This window comes from Conger conger, chromosome 8 (assembly GCF_963514075.1).
Source record: "Conger conger chromosome 8, fConCon1.1, whole genome shotgun sequence".
NCBI lineage: Eukaryota > Metazoa > Chordata > Actinopteri > Anguilliformes > Congridae > Conger > Conger conger.
Genome location: NC_083767.1, coordinates 7,987,916 through 8,009,896, shown reverse-complemented (window position 1 = coordinate 8,009,896; position 21,981 = coordinate 7,987,916). Strand labels below are relative to the sequence as shown.

At 47.0% G+C, this 21,981-nt stretch overlaps 1 protein-coding gene across 1 annotated transcript in view; it reads right to left on the bottom strand.

Moving 5' to 3' along the window:
- The window catches only part of immp2l (inner mitochondrial membrane peptidase subunit 2), a 213,876-nt gene that overhangs the window by 162,863 nt on the left and 29,032 nt on the right, over positions 1–21,981 (bottom strand). Inside the window, exon 3 of the mRNA XM_061252672.1 lies at positions 21,650–21,753. Within this exon, the coding sequence (XP_061108656.1) occupies positions 21,650–21,753 (104 nt within the window). The remainder of the gene's footprint in view (positions 1–21,649; positions 21,754–21,981) is intronic.

Below are 21,981 nucleotides of genomic sequence, written 5' to 3'. Positions count from 1 at the left end.
ATCATTTATTCCAGGAGCCAATCACCTCAAGTGGCTGCTGTGTCTTTGCAAATCGCGTGATAAACGACAACACAATGAGAATAAAACAACACGACACACTTAATTCAAAGGATGCTATTTTGCTAGTTCATTTTAAGCGAGTTAAGACCGAAAATGATTCTCAGTGAGAGGAAAAAGCCTGGAACATTCCCCCAGATCCATATTCGGTTCTTAAGCCATGAAAATCATTGCCCAAACGAGACAAACAACAGCAAACTGTGCAATTGGAATCAATTACGCTCGTTACATTTGGTTGTTTCCTGGGTTTACTTCACAAGGAGGAAAACAAGCGGAGCGCAGAAACAGGCTGCGCTCGTTCAATAAAACTGATGTACGGAAACCATTCCGTCCGCAATACAAACCGACACCCCCCCCCCCGCCGCGGAGCGCCACGCGTTTAAGAGAAACGAGCCGGGGAAAGAGCGCGAACCGCCATTCCTCACCCCTCCATTTTAAAAACGGCTCATTCCCCAGCTGGAATGACCTCTAAATTGACAGTTCGGAGTTTATGCCGTTAAACGAGTGGTCCTCTCCTCTCGCCCCCGCACTACTCCCCCCGGCCCCTCCCTGGCTGTTATACCCATAATGCTCGGCGATAAATCCTACAGAAAATCTGTTCCTCGGGGCTGTGCTGTATTTATAGAAGACACTTGCCTGCCCCCCCCCCAGCTCCCCCCCAGCTCCCCGTCCGTAATAAAAGAAGGGCACGGAGGGGCAGCCGCGGGAATCCGTCTTCCCGCCGCTGCTTTTCATCCCGCGCGGGGGATCCGTCTTAATTCCCACCAATTTCCCCCGTCCCGCTGGCCCGCTGGCTAATGCCGTCTGTGATGAGAAGTGCTCCCCGCCCCCGCCCTGGCCGGCGGGCACAAACCAAATCCAATAAGCCCCGCTCCTCCCGGAGACTCCCGGGGCAGACGCCTCGGAGAGCAACCACCCTGGCACAGCAACGCCCGCCGCCAAACAATCACAACAATCACATAATCCTCCACCTTTTATCCCCCCTTTTTTGGGTTTATGGTTTTTTTTCCCTGCCCTCTTTCTTCCTCTGATGCAGCGGGCGAACCCAAGAGCTGCTGGGCTTCCTGTTATCGGCCATGATTGCGATTGGATTTTTACTCATTTTTTCTATTTTCCGCCATTTTCCGTCCCGGTTTTGAATGTCCAATCAGGCTGCATTTGGGCGCTCATTGCCATCACCTCCGCGGTCGATTCGGGAGCCCACAGAGAGGGAGGCCACAGAGAGGGAGCCCACAGAGAGGGAGGCCACAGAGAGGGAGCCCACAGAGAGGGAGCCCACAGAGAGGAGGCCACAGAGAGGGAGGCCACAGAGAGGGAGGCCACAGAGGAGGAGGCCACAGAGGGAGGCCACAGAGAAGGAGGCCACAGAGAGGGAGGCCACAGAGAGGGAGGCCACAGAGAAGGAGGCCACAGAGAGGCCCGTCACAGCAGCAGCCCCTTCTGACCGCAGCGTAGTTGGGTTGAGAAGACGCGAGACGGAGGAAACTTCATCTGCAGCTCAACAGGCGGAATCAACCAGCACGGCCTGCTGGGATGCAGAGAGATGCTGTCATCCTGGCTGACTGAGCCCTTCCCTCCCCGGGGCACGCAAGAGCCAATTAGACTGAGCCCTGTGGTCCTGCAAGCTGGATTCAGACCATGGGGCCCATCCACAGACTGGAACAGAGCCTTAACAGACACCAGACCATGGGGCCCATCCACACACTGGAACAGAGCCTTAACAGACACCAGACCATGGGGCCCATCCACACACTGGAACAGAGCCTTAACAGATACCAGACTGTGGGGCCCATCCACACACTGGAACAGAGCCTTAACAGACACCAGACCATGGGGCCCATCCACACACTGGAACAGAGCCTTAACAGATACCAGACCATGGGGCCCATCCACACACTGGAACAGAGCCTTAACAGATACCAGACCATGGGGCCCATCCACAGACTGGAACAGAGCCTTAACAGATACCAGACCATGGGGCCCATCCACACACTGGAACAGAGCCTTAGCAGACACCAGACCATGGGGCCCATCCACAGACTGGAACAGAGCCTGAACAGATACCAGACCATGGGGCCCATCCACAGACTGGAACAGAGCCTTAACAGATAATGCAAAGAAGACAATGAGGGAAATAAACAGCTTGGGAACAACAGAGGCCTATTCTATTTTAATAAATGATATAGGCAGAGTGATCATCATGATGTCAACATTCAGTGTGTGAGGAGTAAGATTACTACAGTATAACAACAGCAGCACAGGCCGTTAGGAATGGTTAAAGGTCACAATTCCCATGCCACTGAAGGAACTATAGAGGATTTCCTCATTTCGAATTCTGCTCTTGTGGCTGTGTTCACTGGCAATGACTGTTTCCTGGAGTGTGATACTCCTAGATCGTAGTGCGTTCAATTCATTATTGCAAATGTCTCCACTTACAATATACCTGAAGAAACGACTTACACCAAAAAAACAATTGCTGCTTGACACTTGTCAGAAGCAGGCGTGTGCCGTGTTATCTGCAGGAAATGCAGGATTGCAGAACCTTTGTGAAAGAAAAGACGAGTGGCATGTTTGCAGATAGGATGGAAGGTAAAGAAATCTCCCCCCCCAAAAAAAGTGCAATGAGATTGTAGAGCCAAGCCAAGGACCGACGGCAAAAGCACAACCAAACCCAGTACATCTGCTGTGGGGACATTAATTAATTCTGCAACAGGACAGAGTCAAATAAACTTAGTGCTGAATTTTAAGAGCTGTTCAGAAGTAAAGCCGTTTCCAGCTCACTAAGCCACAGGCTAAGACTAGCGGTAACTGTGAGCAGCTGGGCACTAAATGTTAACGGGGCGCTAACTGCTAAAGGGGCCCCCCTGTCCTTTTGGTATAACCCAATTCAGCCAGGCCTGTGTGGTAGCCCCCACCCCCGCCCCCAACCCCCCACCACGAGACACCCTAAGTAACTATGATCAATAGCAAAGCTGCTGGCTTCAGTAGCTTTCAGCAAAAAAGTATGCAAATAAAAATCAATAGCACGTGCAGAGAAATCGTTAGTCGGCCAATTACAGCGCCGGTCGAAAGCCCCGCCGTCCGCTAAAAAGGCTGGTTGCCGCTGGTGACATGTTGAAGTCAATGTGTACCAGTTTACTAGGCAGGGCGTACACACATTTCAGAATAGGCTACTCGTTATCTCTAAGCAAAAACAAACAACAAAAATTATCATCCCTAGTGTTCGAAGAAAAATAAATTACACATACTCTTCAAGCAGTGGCGAAGAATACAAACCCTTGAGCATGCATTGTTTTAAGAGAGCCACCATTTAAAATAGAGACACAATTTTCCCTAAGACAGCAGTAATATTCACCTTGAGATGGTATTGTTATCGAGCGCACACGCGCGAAGACACCTGGTAATCCACTTACCGCTAACATTCTCAAACAGCACAATGAAGGAACAGACCTGTTTTCTTAAAGATAACTACCACCTTGCTGAACTTGCTGAGCAGTGTGCGTGGGGGCAGTTTTCAGTGAATACAACGCCTGATAAAGGGATTTTCTCTGCAGCCGGTTCTATAACGTCAATGCCAAGAGCCACATATGATTCATACACATTGTTGTGAGAAAACCCTCTACATTAAAGTGTAACTAGGGACATAAATGCAGGTCTTATATTAGCAGCAACTTGAAAAGTCCACACGAAGAAAGAAAAAAAAATCTGTGCAGCTACAGAGGTGGGCAAATGACGGATGCACTCCTTTCCACTTCGAGTCAACTGGTTACCTTAGCAACCGAAGGGGGAAAAAAGAGAAAGACGGACAGCTCTGGCTGGTTTCCGCGGCAGCGCTGGCGGAGACGGGCGCCAGGATACAGGATCCCGAACGTACACACGCCAAACAACCTCCTCTCCTCAAACATCCCCAATCTGTCACGTTTCCCCCGTCTCGGCTAACGGCCTCCGTCAGCATCTGCATGCAGGCTCCCGTTGGTTATGAGGGAGAATGTTCCAGCCTTATTGACCTTCAGGTCTGCAGTGAAGGGGGGGGGGGGGGAACTGAAGGACACGTGACACGGATCAATGTGCCATAATAAACATCCCTCATAATGATAAACAACAATCCCCTCTGTGTCGACGGGGGGCCCCACAACGTGCACAACACAGGACGCCTTAACCCTTTAAATGTACAAAAGGTTTTGTGTTAAAACATTGTTACAAGACTGCTGTAAATCCCTTCCTATCGTTGAAAAAGGCTCACTGAAATGTTGACTCACCCTCCGCCTGTGCTTATAGTCCTTAAATTCGGGTTTCAGAATATACAGTTGACGGACCGGCACCATTGGACTGGGGGGGTTCGACGTCAGCACATTCACAGAGAAGTTGTTTGAGGATGTTTGTTGCTTCATTTCCTCTCTTGATCGTTAGAAGTCCAAAATAACCAATTTTAAGGTACAAATGTGTGATTATGGTGATTCTTAATTGAAACTTCTACAACACCTCTTTGAAGGGCTTAAACGGTAGTTTAAGTCTGCAGACTGTCCGTGTCACACTGTAAAACGTGGAAGGGCTTAAGCGATAATGACTGCATGTCGTTTGAAAAAACGAACACGTATGAATGTAATCCCATTCGACCGAGAGGTCAGAGGTCAGAGCGGCGTGGAGGAGTAGTCAGGTAGACAAGAAGCTTGTCACAAAAGGAAGCAAGCCTTGGCAAACTGAAGCATCGCACGCCTCCGAAGCCCAGCGTGGTGCTTTATTACTGTGTGTAGGGCCCCCGTGTGAAGCGGGCTCATTACAGCCCAGCATGGGCACCCAGTGCAGTGCCAGGCACGGTCGTGTGTGCGGTCGGACGGGCAGTCGCACACTCGACCTTTGACCCAGGCCTGCAGGCTCAGGCCGGCTGCATGTAGAAGACGCATTTCTTCTCCCTCACAGTCGAAACGACTCGGAGGAGGAGGAAGAGGGGAAGAAGGGCGGAGGCAGGAGAGAGAAAGCGACAGCGGTGAGAGCTCCTGGCGGCTTCATCGGCTCCCGTGCCGCTGAGCCGGGTCGAGGACGAGGGCGGTTTCAGCCCCACAGGTGCATCGTGGGTAAAGGCGAGAGCATTCCAGTCACATCTCCACCGTCCTGCTTTGGAGATCACCGCGGTAACCGCCCCTGCTCATCTCAAATAAGGTCCTGCCACAGTAGCGGGAGGTGTGACCTGGGACACTGCCGTACCGTACGCTCACGCCTTCCTAATTGAGTCGGCTACACTTGAAGGACACTCAAAGTTTCTTAAATCAAAGGCTGAGGAAGGTTTGTGACCGAAGTCGTCTGCCTTGAATAAACTGCATTTTCGCTGTAGTTTCCTTTCGCATTCGTTCCAATTTTTCGTGCCCGCGTGCAGGTCTTTCACATCTCTCTACTCTTAAATTAAACCAAATGGATGTAGAATGTATATAGAAGCAACAGCACTGACAAACGTGGTGCGTTTCCTTGCTTTTTAAGCAAAAAATAAATAAACCCCCAATTCGATAGGAATAAACCAAAAGAAAAACGAGAAACGGAAAAGTGCTAACGCCTGGCGTATCCGGAGGAACGGGTCGGGCAGATTTCCCGCAGGTCCGCCGGGGAGGGAGGCGGGGAGACACCCCGACGGCCCTCCGGCCCGTCCTCATTCATCACCTTTAAAGCAGGGGGGCCCGGCGGAGGGGACCCCCCGCCCCGCCGTCGGCTCCTGAGCGGGCCGGCGACACCCGCGTTCGGGCCCCGAGGCTCCGGGTCATATTTCTCCGCTTTAATGAAGGGGGCCCGCGCTGGCAGATCCGCCCCGCGGAGGCAGGCTGAGCACGGGCGCCGTAATTACTCCCATCAGCACGCGCTCATCGCCGCGCTCTCCTCCCGCGTCTCCGGGGAACGCCCGGGAGAGGCTCTACAGGGACGCGCGGCGGCAGAAACACGGCGATTACCAGCCACGTGCGTCCTGAAGGGGGGCCGGAGGGGGGCCCGCCCGCTCGCTCGCGGGTAAAGAATTCCTACATTTCACTTTCAAATTAAGTACCTGCAGCGAGATAAAATATCGCCTGTTATTACGGTCTACGTGAGGAAGTCTCCGGGTTTCACAGCAGTGAGATTACATTTATTTTACTTCCCCCACTCCGTCTCAAAGGTACCTGATTGGATGGAAACACAACTTGACGAGAGATGACGGAGGAGAGATGGAGACATGGCTCGTTAGCACGTTAGCATGGTCATTACTGACCAGTAATACTGCAGGACACATGGACCGGTGGAGGCATCGCAAGTTAGCACGTTAGCATGTTCATTACTGCCCAGTAATACTGCAGAAACATTGAGAGATTGAAACATTGCATGTTAGCACGTTAGCATGGTCATTACTGACCAATACTACCCACAGGAAGGCATTGAGAGATGAAGGTATTGCACATTAGCACACTAGATTGGTCATTACTGCCCAGTAATACTGCAGAAAAATTGAGAAATAGAAACACTGCATGTTAGCACGTTAGCATGGTCATTTCTGAGATGGAGGCATTGCATGTCAGCACGGTCCTTCCTGTGCACTAATACTGCAGCGTTGGTGAAATGAGGTGGAGAGGCACAGCAGACACCTGAGGACAGGTATGCCTGAGACACCTGGTCACCCGCAGTCTTCAGCGCTTGCCTTGGTATTTTTGGAGCCCTATATAAAGTAAGCAATCATTCGCAACGACAAAAAAAAACTCAGCAAATATTCCACTGTGGAAACTCAAAGGTGAGTCTGTTCTCTCGTTTTGTAATTTATTTCCTTCCGAACACCTTTCACACCTTCTGTTTCATTTCTCCTCTGCCTCCTGTGATTCTTCAGCTTTTTAAAAGACAGACTGAGCCGTTAATGTACAATTTCTCATTTGAACTCAGACTCTCACCGTGATATAATTAGGCAAAAAAACAAGGCAAAGTTAGAGCACCCTGTGCCGGCACTAAAACCCTTTCAGCTCCTTGTTCTTAAAACATTCATACTATGTTCACTACCGAAATTATATTCGCAATTTTTTTGCTTCTATCACTTCCAGATGAGTGTCAGATGAGTGGCTTTGTAATACTGCAAAGAATACACGAATGGCACATGATTTATTACACCATCATTACCAATTGCCATCAATTTAAATGGTGCTGTTAATGACGTCTCACAACCACAAGGTTGGGAACATTAGAAAATGTCTGCTCAAAGCAGTTGGCAGACGGCACCAGCAATACCTGTACGATCCACAGAGGCCGAGCTCTGCCAGGCTGCGCCGGTGTCAGCCGGCTCCCACAAAATGGACACCCGAGACAGAGTAATATATTTGCCCTCTTTTTTCTGGAGGGAACGAGGGACCAGTGGGAGTTCAGGTGAGCCTCCGCGAACATCAGTCACGCCGCACGATTCCCTGGCGACGAAGTGGCTGTCTGACAGGTAGACGTCTCACTCAGAGCGAGAGAAAGAGCCTGCCTCCTTCACTTTACCGACAGATTCTACACAAAAAAAACACCCAGAGACTCTACACGAAAACACACTGGTTCTACACAGAAACGGAGCAGATTCTACACAAAAACACGCCTCTCAGTTGTGCTGCTTCAAATGGATTCTGGCAAACAACACAAAAAAGTTATTATTTTCTTATATGTGACTCCATTAGCTAAATAAGAATATGGAGTTCAGGGCCACTGTCTTTCTTTAAAGATTTAAGGTGAGGTCACAAATGTGTGATTAGAAATAAACGGAACATTCTAACGCAGATGTAACAATCACTACTGGCAACTGGAACACTCTTCAGAAAACATTCCAAAGACAAACTACTCTTCAAAGAGTTAAATAGCTCTTATGCGCTTAAAGTTCAAAGCTGCCAAATAAATTCATGACTGTGGGATTTTAAGTAGTGTTCATTGCTAGAATTTTTTTCTGTACTTGTCAAAGGAAATGTGTCTGTTCTTTTTTCTCCTTTTCTCACCATCACCTCATATTTAGCACAGTGAGGATCCAAAGACGCACCGTTATCCCTTGTGTTAATCTTTTGTTGGAATGAAAACTCCAACAAAAGAGATGTGCAGGAAAAATGTCTCGGGTTGAGAGGGATACAGACTGTAATAACAGCAAGTGTCTGTACGCCCATCGAATGCCACAAACCTTCAACCTTTTCTTTCTGGACTCAACATTAGCACCCTCACCCCCCACACCTCACACAAAACAAGAGAAAGGTCGCCTTTTTGTTTGCGACTGTCTGGCAAATTGAAACTCCAGAAACCGTTCATTTTGAACATCTTCAACAGGGTGCAGGATTATATTCCACGTATTATTCATAAGTAGTTTGGAATTTCACAAGATTCTGGTTTTTCCTGACAGAGAAATAATGGGAAAGGTGCTGTGTTAGGGCTGGATTAAACCGGTTGGATTCAGGGTAGAGGGGCCAGCAATGAAAGATACAATATATTCAGAGGAAATTAAAGATAGAACATATTCAGAAATCCTCTTTGCATTTCTAACTTCAGCTGCGCCGCATTGATTCCCAGGGAAAAGCGATGTTCAGTTCTCTCCCACTAAAGAAGCCCAGATTAGACCAAAGCCCACTTGATCTCTCAATGATGAGTGTTTCTATTTGGGTCTAATTTCGTATCCAATGAGTATATGAACCAAGACCACCAGCTGTGGCTCCGCTGATTCACAGTCATCCCTGCTCTCTCCCGCTCCTTTACGGACGCAAGTCTGCAGGGCGCTCCACAAAAGGGCATCTGCTAAAATCTTAATTTAATAATATTATAGGAAAGCAACCGAAAAATGGGCCAGGGATTTTTCTGCTTAATTTTTCCCATATTCATTCCAGTGGCTGCCTCGGTCTTGTGAACGCATGAGTGTCAGTAAAATCATGGCGCTATCGCAGACGAGCTGAACGAACCCGATTGCGTCCTGTTGATTTGTCGATTGCCTATTTAATTGCAACTTTGTGTATCGCAGGACCCCCTGGAAAACTAGATGTGCCATCTCAAGGGGCTTATCCCGCTAATAAATAAAACATAAGACACACATACAACGGGACTCACCATGCCACCATGGCAATAGCACCCTCCTTTAGGCGTGAGGTCACATATAAGTGATTAGAACGCTGATTCCAACGCTGATGTCACAATCACTACACTACACTACACAATCACTGAAAGCAGTGGAGTTCTAGAACGCAGACTCAGAATTCCGAAAACGCATAACAGAGAGCAGTCTTGGTTTGCGTGTAACCCTTATGGGTTAAGGATTTGTAGATTTCTGTTCATGCTTAGCATATTTCAATTGTTTTAGAGATGTTACTTATAGTAAACACTTGCAGTTATTCAGATCTGGTGCTGCTACTCCGTATAAATATGTGGGATGCACTTCCACACTCTCCTACACCGTAATTTGCACTGCACAAGAGCACCAGCTAAATGACTGTAATGTATGGTGATGCAAAGATTAGTGTAGAACAACAAATTAGCAACAATCAGGTGGGTCATATTTTACACCAGAAGGGCCAGCGGAGGATGGGCTTTCCCTCTATAGCCGGGGCCCTCCTGAGATTTCTTCACATTCTTCTCCCCACCGCGTGAGGGTTTTCTCTCCACTGGGGAGTCATTTTCCTCATGCTATTTCGGGATTCAGGCCAGTTTTTTTGCCCGTATTTGCCCTTTCTTCCTGACAGTTTCCTGTAAAAAAAAAAAAGTGTGATACAAATGAAATCGATCTGATTCGTTTCTATACATAGTCACAGTTTTCCTTGTCTCTCCCGTGTCAGAGAACCGCGCCCTCGTTCCACGCGGCGTGCGGAAGACTCCGCTGGGCAGTAACGGGCCGCAGAGGCGGATCATTTCTCCGTGCGGCGCGGGAGCGGGACTAACAGCGGAAACGGGCGACGGCCGGCCCCGGGGGCCGTGTGGATGGGGGCCAAGCGGCCCCGCACCTCCATCCAGTTTGTATCTGTCACTTGCCATCGCCAGCGCGGGCCCGGGGCCCCCGTCTCCACGGCGACTGGCCTGGGCGCGGCCGATTGGCGAACTGGCCCTCCAGGCACTCGACCGATCCGCTTTAATTTCAGAGACGGAGGGAAACCGGGTCCTGGGCGGGGCCCCCCGGTGGCTGGGGAGGGAGGGGGGGCGAATGGGGTAAATCTTCAGCATTATACCCCCGGAGGCCAGACCACAAATTACCCTGCCTGTAATAATGACCCCGGTGCAGGGCAGCTGTGAACCAATGAATCTCCATAAGGACTGCGGCCAAAACCAAAATGAATGAATGAATGAATGATCAGAACATGCAAACAAACAAATAAACAAACTAAGAAATAGATATAAATACATGAATAAATGAATAGGAAATGTGGATGCTCGTTGGCCAGCAATACCATTTACAGCAGCATAGGGTCCATACTGTATGTACCCGGAGTTAAGACTGGAGATCTGCTCCTGCCACAAGCTGGGAGGGAGAGAGAGTGAGAAAGAGAGTGAAAGAGAGAGAGAGAGAGAGAGAGTGAAAGAGAGAGAGAGTGTGTGGGTGTGGGTGTGGGTGTGCGTGAGAGCGGGAGAGACTTTTGACTTTTATTTCTCCTTTACTGCACATAACAAAAAGTAGAAAAAAATAATACCTGTATGTTCACAACATTATCAAATATACCCCCCACACACACACACACACACACACACACACACACACAAAATATAAATATAATAAAATAATGACAGAAAACACCCAGAAAGAAACAAAAGCACCGAAACAACACAACTGCCAGCGGGTCCCCGGGGCTCTGAGGAGAAAAGGTGAACACGCCGGCAGCCGGACTGGAGTACACACAGGAGACGGGCGGACAGGCGGACAGGCGGACGCGGGAAATGAAAAGATTGCTCTCGCCCTGTCGTCCCCCATCAGCAGCGCACTCTCTCCTTCAATCATCTCTGAAATTGACCCGTGAAGGACACAGACACTGAAAGCCTGTGTCAAATCAGCGCTTAACGCCCCGGGACTGCCACACACAGCGCTGGGGCTGGAAGCACCGCTCCTGGACCCTTTACCCCGCAAAGCAAGCCACAAGCACCGCTTCAGACTGCTCCTTTAAAAAGGGTCAGGCAGAAAAATATGCAGCAGCTGGAAAAAAAAATGCTTTTTATACTGATTTTATACCGATACATTCCCAGAAAAACGCAGGTAAATTTAGCACATTGGTCAATGAGAACTGGACATACAGTACGACTGTTAGCATTAGATAAGACAGTAGCATATTAGCCTGCCTAAGCAGAGGGTGATGCTGTGACATATTGCAAAAGCTATGACAGTCTGCAGGTCTCGTTAGCAGAGCTTCTGCAGCAACAAGACCGAACACAGCAGCTCAAACATACAACCGTCTGCAAACATACAACTGTCAGCACACACACACAACCACCGGCAAACAAAAAACTGTCAGCAAACACACAACCGCCAGCAAACATAACCTCAGCACACACACACAGCCCTCAGCACACACACAACTGACAACACACACACAACCGTCAGTAAACACACAACCGTCAGTAAACACACAACCGCCAGCAAACAAACAACCGTCAGCACATACACAACCGTCAGTAAACACACAACCGCCAGCAAACAAACAACCGTCAGCACACACACAACCGTCAGCACACACACAACCATCAGTAAACACACAACCGCCAGCAAACAAACAACCGACAGCACACACACAACCGTCAGCAAACGCGCAACCGTCGCAAGAACACAACTGAGTCATCTTCAATCGTCTTTTATGAGACTGGTGAACACACAGAGAGAGATCTTTGACTATTGCTCCAGAGAGAATCTTTTCAATATCAGTCTGTGCCTGTGGACAATCCTCTTCCATTCAAACCCCCTCCTCCATTACAGCCCACAAGGACGCGGGCGTTCACGTTATCACCGGCTGGCAATTTTTCCGCTAGTCTCTGCCTCCGCCTACCGACTGCCGCTCCAGAATTAGAATACCACGTTGCCTAGGTTACCGGACGTCTGGTAAGCGAGCGGGTCTGGGAGTCGCCTCGGCCGCCGTCGCCCCCGGTAACGGGTGTGAAACGGCGAAAATGAGGAGAGGAGCGGAGAGGGGCGAGGGTGAGATCGCCCCCCGGCCCCGATGCGTCCCAGGCCCCTCTCTCCCACCGCGCCGGCGATTACAAACCCTAATCCCGCAAAGCTGCCCGCTTTATTAAAGGCTTACAGTGTTGACAGTGCACCCATGCATCTTAATTCAAACCCTCTCCTGTTACACCGCGAGGCGTTAGCGTCTCGGAAAAACAAATTAGACCTCCCGCGCCAAAAAACGCTGACTCCGGTGCGTGGCCACGGATACAGACGCTGCAGTCCCGAACTCACCTGTCAGAATTACATCGCTAAGTCTGCGGGGTGAGCTTACCCAAGAATCTCATTTTAATATTAGTCATCACACCACGACGTATGCAGTGCCCTGAAAAACAAGGCTGTTCACACCCTCGATTAAGACGAGCAGAAATGCTCTGTGAAATAAATAATACAGGAAGGGCCCGCTAAGCCAAAGTTTCATTCTCAAGAAATTATTCTATCTTAGTTAAACATTTCCATTTCCTGGTTGAATTGAAGAAATGCAGGTCCTCATTGCCTTGCTGAAGAGTGTGTTTGTCTGTAGGTGTGTGTATGTGTGCACAAGTGTGTGTGTTGTGTGTGTGTGTGTGTGAATTCAAGTATTAGATACAGCAAACAACTTGCTTGTTCAAATTAGAATAGCACCTCATCATTATCCTTCAGCCCAGTAAAAAGACAGGGGCTTTAAGACATTTACACCACGGTGATAAAATCAATATCTCCTTAAGCACTACACAGCCTGATAGTGATCCATTATTTTCTTTATCCAGGTGCCTCATTTTCCCAGAGTTTAGGCATAAACGTATTATGGGGGACTGTTGTTCCTGCAAGCTCAACAGGAGCTTTTTTAATCATGTATTTAACCAGGGGAGGTCCATTGAGATTGTGTTACTCTTTCTGAAGGACACCCAGGGAAGAAATGCCAGTGAAGAGAGAGAGAGGGGGAGGGAGAGGGAGAGGGAGAGGGAGGGAGAGGGAGATAGAGAGAGAGGGGGGGGGAGAGAGAGAGGGGTAAAGCCCTGGAGTAGTATTTGGGTTAAGAGCCTTGCTCAAGGGCCCAGTGGAGTTCTTTCATTTTGTGTAGGAACTGAAAATCATACAAGTCAGCATCCCTATATGCCCACCAGGGGTTCAAGCTAGCTACACTACAGTGGCCAGTCAAACACCCTGCCACAAGGTGACCCTACCCTGCCTTGTGCTTGCATTGGTGCCTTAAAATGTTAGTGCCTTTATTTTAGATTATAAGAATTGTTCTTACATCTGCAGAGAATTGGTGTACGCTATGCCATTTCTACTTCAGTAAAGACGAAGGAAAACTTTTTTAAATGAAAATGCAGAGAATTCTCCTTTTCCTTCATCTAAAGCTGGGGGATCAGAAAGTCCTGACGGTTCTCCTCACAGCAGATATTAACGTACACGGGACGCATAACAATCAAGGCTTATTAAGCGTGTAACAAAGCTCATGCCAAGAGCACGGCTGTCTCCATTACACATGAAAAAATGAATTAATTTCATCTAAATTTGGGGAGGGATTTTACTGCTTTCAAGACCTTGTTCCTTGCATCAGTGTAATCAGTGTATTTTGCTTTTAATAGTTATGTTCATCTGTAAATCACACACACCGATGTTCGCATCTTCCTTCTCCACTGCTGGCTTTTATAAATCTGTGCTTTCATCTTGTCCTCGATATGTCAGGAAATAACTTGGCGGCTCAATCTGTTCAAGTGTAAGCTTCTGTTATATTAAGAAAAGAGAAAAAAAAACTTGGTGCTAAGGTAATTCCCGTTTCAAAGCATGTTCTCTAACTGCTCAGGATGTCAAAAAAATCATCTTTGATGTTTTCAGAATTTCACGGCAGGAGGATATCTTGTCCTAGCACAACCAACCTACCTTCCGAGCTTGTAGAAATGCAGTACATGTTATAAATGGCATTATTAAAATGCGTTCATCAGATAAATATTCTGTAATCTATTCATTCATATTATAATGCATGTGTGGATTTATTTTAAAACAAGAAAAAAACAAAAAACATATATACCTTTTTATCTTGCTAAATATTTCATATTTATGAGGGTCTATTTTGGAAAACTCAACCCAGTTGCATATATACATATGTACACTCTCAGAAATAATGGTACGAAAAGCGCCTAAAAAGGTACAAATGTTTGTCGCTGGGGTGGTACCCTACAGGTACATAAAATTGTACCGCTAGCCAGCAATATGCGATTAATTTGTACCTTTTTTGCTTGGAAAACGTACTCATTTGTACCCAAACAGAACATTACTATAATTCCAGGGTATATTTGGGAAATTTGATCCTTTTACCTCCACTGCCACTTTATTTCTGAGAGGGTAGATGTATTAATATTTCATATTTATGAGGGCATATTTGGGAAAAGCCAAACCAAATCGCATATATCCATGTGTAGCCTGAAAGCTTGCGAACCCCAAAGGTAGAAGAATAAACTGGCACCCAGAGCAGTAGAATGCTTCCCCATCTGTTTAGAACAGTACGCGTGTGGCACACACACGCGGAAGATACCAGAATACTTTCAGAACGAACCGGTCGAGCACGCAACGCCACGTACAGCACGCCGTCTGTGACCAGCTGCACGGCCCAGGCTTCTGAGAAACACTGCTCACTTTCCATAATATCACAACCAGAAACATTATAACGTGATGTATAATCCAGGGTTCGGTTCACAAGGGGCGCGAGTGCCATTTTTTTTTGTTTTGTGCTGGTGATGTTGGGGTCTCGTTGACCGGTACGGAGATTTAATAAAGCTGTTCTCAGCTTGGCCCTATTTTTTCCCACTAAATCCAATCCGGAAGAAATAACCTGTTCGGTAGTGACAAACCGAAAATTGTTTCCTGTGTTTTTCGGAAAAATCAGCGGCAAAATAAACACATGTACTTAACCACATCTTTTCATTTGCAGTTGTCATTGAAATCAATATTAGGCATTTCACACACTGTTGTCTTGTAGCCAACATGTCAATCACTGTCAATCACTGTCACAGATAAACTAGAAATGTGCGATGAATCTGATTCTGATCAGCAGACAAATGTTGTTCTACTTTCTTCAGTCCGGGTTCTTCCACAGATCCACCACTCGGTCTGTTTTTCCTGTTTTTTTTCCTTTTCTCACAATGCTAACCCGCTTTCCAGACCTTCATATCTCAAGCTGACAAGTTCAACCACTAAAGAAGCGGAAAAAAGGCCTTGCATCATTTTTCTTTGTTGAAGGTACTTTATAATTAAGAGGCAGAATTGTGGTCTGCGATGAACACCATCTTCAAGGGAACCCATCTAAACTCAAAAATTTAGCCCGGATGAAAGATTCATTTATCACAGTTTATTGACCGAGTCTGCACAGGGCCCGAGATGGGGAATGTGCCACTAAACAAGCTGAGGGAGAGAGAGAGGGAGGGAGAGAGAGATACAGAGAGAGAGAGAGGGAGGGAGAAAGAGAGAGAGGGGGAGAGAAAGGGAGGGAGGAAGGGAGAGAGAGACAGAGAGAGACAGAGAGAGAGAGCAAGAGAGAGAGGGAGGGAGGGAGAGGGAGAGAGAGAGAGAGAGGGAGAGGGAGAGGGAGGGATAGAGGGAGAGGAGGGAGGGAGGGAGAGAAAGAGGGAGAGGAGGGAGAGAGAGATAAAGGGAGAGAGACAGAGAGAGGGAGAAAGGAGGGAGAAAGAGAGAGAAATGGAGAGAAAGAGGGGAGGGAGAGAGAGAGATAGAGAGCGGGAGAGAGACAGGGAGGGAGAGAGAGAGAAATAAATCTCTTTTTTTCCTGCACTTTTCTATGTTTGTGTTTGGCGGGGGGGGGGGGGTTGTTGTTATTGCTATAATGTTGTTATTGTCAATGCTTTTGCAACACAATTTACTTGTCATGCAAACAAAGCACATTTCAATCTTTCAATCTTGAATCTTTGAGAGAGAGAGGGAGAGAGATAGACAGAGAGACAAACACCCAGATAAAAGGTACAATGTGTTACCTGCTCAACTTGCAAATGTTACAATTACAGTTAATAAACAAATGCTTTCAACAGTCTATTTCTTGTTTCTTGTAGCAATGTTTACTGTATTTCATGCCAATAAAGCATATTTAATTGAATTAAACTGAGTCAGTGAGAGAGTGAGTGAGTGAGTGAGAGTGAGAGTGAGTGAGAGAGAGAGAGAGAGTGAGACTGAGAGAGAGACAGAGAGAGACAGAGAATTGAGAGAGAGAGTGAGAGAGAGAGTGAGACAGAGAGAGATAGAGAGAGACAGAGAATTGAGAGAGAGAGTGAGAGAGAGAGAGAGAGTGAGAGTGAGAGTGAGAGAGAGAGAGAGAGCGAGAGAGAGAGAGAGACTGAGAGAGAGCAGTACAGATGCCTACGCTTGCCTCCTCCAGCACCTCGCTGTAATACCCTGACATCTCTGCACACTTTAGTGGGATCACTGCTTTAATTTCACACATTAACACAAGTTGTTTCTGCTAAACCCAAAGGCTCGTGCCTCTGATGTTAAAAGGGTAAAAGGGGGGGTTGGGGGGGTGGGGATTTTTTAAATGGAAACAGCTAGCCTCCCAGGGGGGTTTAATTAGCATGAGCAGGAGATAGAGATTTACCCAAAATGAGTTCCAGAGTTCTGCTCTGTGCTGAGAGCCCCATAGATCTGCAGACTCCACCTTGCCAAACAATCCCTCAAATAATTATCCCTCCTTCTCTCTCTGCCCTTCTTTCTCTCTACACTTCTCTCTCCCTCTGGGCAGCCAAGTCTGCAGAGTTGGCTAGTCTATTGCTAGGCTGTGTTTGCGAATCTCTCTCTCTCTCTCTTGCTCTCTCTCTCTCGCTCTCACACTCATTCTCTCTCTCAGAGGGGCACGGCTCTCTCTCGCTGTAAGGTGAGGTAGGAATGCGGCGGGTAATGACCTGTGTGATTCTCCTTTGTTTGCCAGTAATTTTCAAAGCAGACCTGTAACCCCACCCCCTCACAATCTCATGAATAAAATATTTGAAAACAAGAGCAATAAAACTTCACCCGCAACATATTAATGGCCTATTTACATTCATCCGTGACTTGGCGCTCTTTTCCGCCAGGCCGGCAATTAAAGCTCAAATGAATTCTTTTGAAGAATAAGCAAAATTCACTTTGAAGGCCCACGTGTAAAACGTGGCAAGAGGGCCCCCGCGGTAACACCGGCCAATTAATATTCATGCGGCTTCATTAGGTGACTTTCTGCGCCAGCCTAAGGGGGGCTTGTACAAATCGCGGCGCATTAGGTCAAGCTTGGCGGACCGTGAAAAGATACCGGCGTAATTAAGACCCCGAGCTCCCACTGTACACTTGACCGCCGGCGCACAAAAAATGTCACTCCGCCTCACCGTAAAGTCTCAGGTGTCGGGGGAAAAGAGTTTCGATTTTATTTTCGACGTGAACCTTGATCACAGGCTTGCACCTCAGAGGTGACTAATATCCTGCCAGCGTTCACGCTTCACTTTCACTTTGGTTTGTTAAAGTTAAGGCAAAGTTACTTTTGTCAGAAATTCCTAAGTACAGTAGCTTTCTGTTGAATCGGAAACTAAAATGGCTTCCACCTACCATTGCTATTAAAGCCCACTCTGAACAAAATTACATTACATTACCTGAACCGCTTCAGTATATATCCTTCTGCATAAATGGATACTGTGTAAAAATGGTAAATGTTGTGCAAGTCACTCTGGATACGAGTGTCTGCTAAATGCTGGCAATGTAATGTGATGTAATAAGGATACTGCATATGGAATCTATAACGCGTTATACAGTTGTAATAGAGATACTATGTAAGGTATCTATAAAGTGTTATACAGTTGTAATAGGGACACAAATAAAGGTATCTATAATGTGTTGTAGAGTTGCAATAGACATACTATGTAAGGTATCTATAACATGTTATAGAGTTATAATAGAGATACTATGTAAGTATCTTTAATGTCTTATACAGTTGTAATAGAGATACAATGTAAGGTATCTATAAGGTGTTATACAGTAGTAATAGAGATACAATGTAAGGTATCTATAAGGTGTTATACAGTAGTAATAGAGATACAATGTAAGGTATCTATAAGGTGTTATACAGTAGTAATAGAGATACAATGTAAGGTATCTATAAGGTGTTATACAGTAGTAATAGAGATACAATGTAAGGTATCTATAAGGTGTTATACAGTAGTAATAGAGATACAATGTAAGGTATCTATAAGGTGTTATACAGAAGTAATAGAGATACAATGTAAGGTATCTACAAGGTGTTATACAGTAGTAATAGAGATACTATGTAAGGCATCTAAAACACATGTAAGCAGATCAGACAAACAAACTGCAATGGCTATGAACCTTTCCACAGATGCCGTGCAGCCCCGGCCAAGGAGAAATACACATCCAAGTGATTCCCTCTCCTGGCCACACTCCCACCACGGTCTGTCTCACCTGACCGCCCGAGAACAGCTGCAGGAGGGCTCCGATTTCCCCCGCATCAGCGTTCCCAACCCCCCCATCCCCCGGGTCTGTTCCTTATCTCCGGCAAAAACGCCATCACGCCGAACAAAGCGGCTGGTTCCGAGGCCGGGTGTTTGTTCCGCCCGGCGCTAACCGTTAGCGGAATGGCGTTCCGTTTCCTCGGGAAAGGCGTTTCTGCGGAGCGAAGATTGTCAGCTCAGCGCGGCAGATTCTAAACATTTCAGCAGCTTAACTCCCCTTCATTTCCAAGTCCGAAGGAATGCAGTGAAAACGAAACAGGGGAACAGCGAGGGGAAAAGAGGGAACATTTGGAAGTGTAGCAAAACCTGGCTTTCAAGCTAAGAGAGCTTCAACTGAGTGTCAGTAAACCGGTCAACTGGATTTATACACTGGCTGACTAGGCCCAATGAGGTTCAATTGCTTTGCCTTCGTTAAAACAATGTCATGAATTCACTCAGGTACTCCAAAACACAGTGCAAAGTTTGAGCAGATACCAGGAGTAAGCAATGACTCTTTGTGCCTGGCTTCACAGATCTACACAGACATGCAATTATTTGGCGAAAATGGTCACTCTATGACAAAACTATTTGAGGGGAAAAAGTATTTGCGACACACAGACAAGATATGTAAATCTCTGCAGCTTTCACTGTATTGTACGTGCCAACAGCGACTGCAGAAAATGGCGGAACATTTGACAACATGGCCATGCAAAAGAAATGGATTTTCAGCCACTGTTTCCTATGATGCCAATTTATAAGCTTTGAAATGTTCCCTTTGAAGGAAAATTATGTTTGCAGCCATCAGCTGCCAACAGCTCACAGCGAACAGTTATGTTCACAGCCACGCGGAAAATAAATCAAGTTCATAAAGGCCTGTACTGAAAGCATGACAAACACGCGATGACAAAAAAGCATATTTCTACATGCACAAACAACACAATCATTTTCCTTATCAAGCGTCGGCATGAAATGAGCGCTATTCTGTAAATAAGATATTACTCTGCGGACCGATGCGTTCCCTTGAACTATTTGCTTTCAAAATGAATATCAATTATGTGAGGGAATTACAGTCTGCGGGAGGCAAGCATCAGAGTTAGAAACCCGATACGCAGGATTAGATTTCTTCCGCAGATAGGAAAAGAAGAAACAAGCCCCCGACCACCACTCCCCCTCCCCCGCAACACAACCGTCAATAAAGATTTACTTCTCACGTCAATCAAATCGTTTCAGGAGAGCTAGGGCCCGTCGGTATTTCTCGGCGAACAGGATTTTAATGTTTAAAGCCCCAAACTCGTGTTCTGGTTGCCGACGCGCAACACGTTCGTCCTCGCCGTGGTTCGGCACGCGAGTGCAAGGAGGACCGCGGCGGCGAGGCCGACAGATTTAGCCGAAGATTAGAGGGTTTTACCGAGACGGCTTCGCCACCCTGCTGATGCAATCAAGAGCATTAAGTGAAATCTGCAGAACAGATCAGAGTCTCCGAATCCTGTCTACGCTTTTCCATTTTTTTGGGGCTCTCAGCCTAAATTGGTTTGATATTTTACCAATTTATATTCCATTTCCACATGGCCCTGGATATTGTCCAGTTTCTTAAATAATTGTGTCTCTGCACCAAGCTGGACCGAGCAGAAATCACACGTATTAGTGTTCTCTCCGATCCTCCTGCACCACACTGATAGAAATGATACAACAAAACAGCCCATTTTCCTGACCTGCTGGACATTAAAAATTAAGTGTGTGTGTGTGTGTGTGTGTGTGTGTGTGTGTGTGTGTGTAAAGACAATGTAGCAAAGTAACAATAATACTTAACACGCAGAATAAAAAAGACAGACAAAATGCTTATTTTGTATGCCAGAAAATCTTCTTTTGTGCAATTATCTCACAAACACCTTGGACTACGAATGAAACAAAACTTTAAAAAAGGATTAAATTCCTCTGAGAGTTCCACAGCGAGCCAGAAACTTTGAAGCAGAAATCACAGTACGCACTGCCCAATAGAAATAGCAATCGTTTACTTATCTGTTCATACATTAATAATGGACACACACCTATCCAATAAAGGAAGCCCTGGCCAAAGAATGTGAATATAAAGTTGACTTCAGTCAGACAATTTGTGGCATAAAATCCATTCAGGAGCTCTCTGGGCCTGCGTATGACAAAAATATATATAAATAAGTGTTAAAAACAAAAAAAAGACAGAGGAGCGCCACGGATGAAAGACTGCTGGGTGAGGAGTCTACGGGGACGCGGGGAACGGGGAGACGTCTCGTCGGCGTGCGCGTTTGAGCTCCCAGAGTGCCGGAGACACAACAAAGAGGAGTCTCGACACCTAGCGCCTGGCAGCTGCCGCGGCGCGCTAATTGGCGCCTCGGTAACAGAACCCCGGGCGGGCGGCGGCGACAGAGCAGTGTCAACAGGCACTCCGTTTTAAAAACGGAGCCTAAACCCGGAGGCCCTGGGGCCAGATAAACATCCCCACTCCCCAACACAAGCGCCCCTTTCCTCATGCGGGTTGACAGCTTTCCTGCACTGCCCCCTCTGGCCAGGGGGTGGAACCGCAGGCAAATGTAATTAGTCTCTCCCCCAGCGGAGAGAAGAGCCTCATTCACAACCGATGCGTCCTGTCTGCGAAACCGCACCACTACAACCACAGGGAAGACGAACTAAAGCGATACAGCTAAAGACACAGCAAATTTTTCAAATTAAATACACAGACAATACATCACAAATGACATGTGCCAGCTTGCGACGGTCTCCTTTTTTCCCCTCAATCAAAACACGGGGTAAAAAAAAAAGGAAATATGCCCGTTTTTTCGGTTGGAAGGTTTCAAAGTGGGAATAGGAAATTACATCATTCCACTCGGGCTTTGGATTGCTATGGTTCGTTAGCCTACACCTGTGAAGTGTTCCACCTGTTACAGGGAGCCTGAAATCGGCGGGAGTTGTGCGCTGCCTTGGCGTAAAAAGGCTGTCAGTCATAAAAAACCCTTTTGTTACTCACAGAACAGACACGATGTCTCCCCGTTGCACGCGGTAGTTTCGCACACTCCAGCGGTTCAAAAGAACCACGTCAGACGCCGAGCCTCCCTCAGGGTTCAGGGAAGGCTGAAAGAGAGAGAGCACAGAGGATAAGACACACACCTGCATGTACACACACACACACACACACACACACACACTTACAAGAAAACACACCATATGCACACCCACTGACTATGTTACACCCAACAGGTCACACAGTACCACAGGAGAGGCACAGACTATTTATTATTATTTTTATTTTTTTTTAATCTATTGGCAGACGGTCTTATCCAGAGCGATGTACAGTTGACT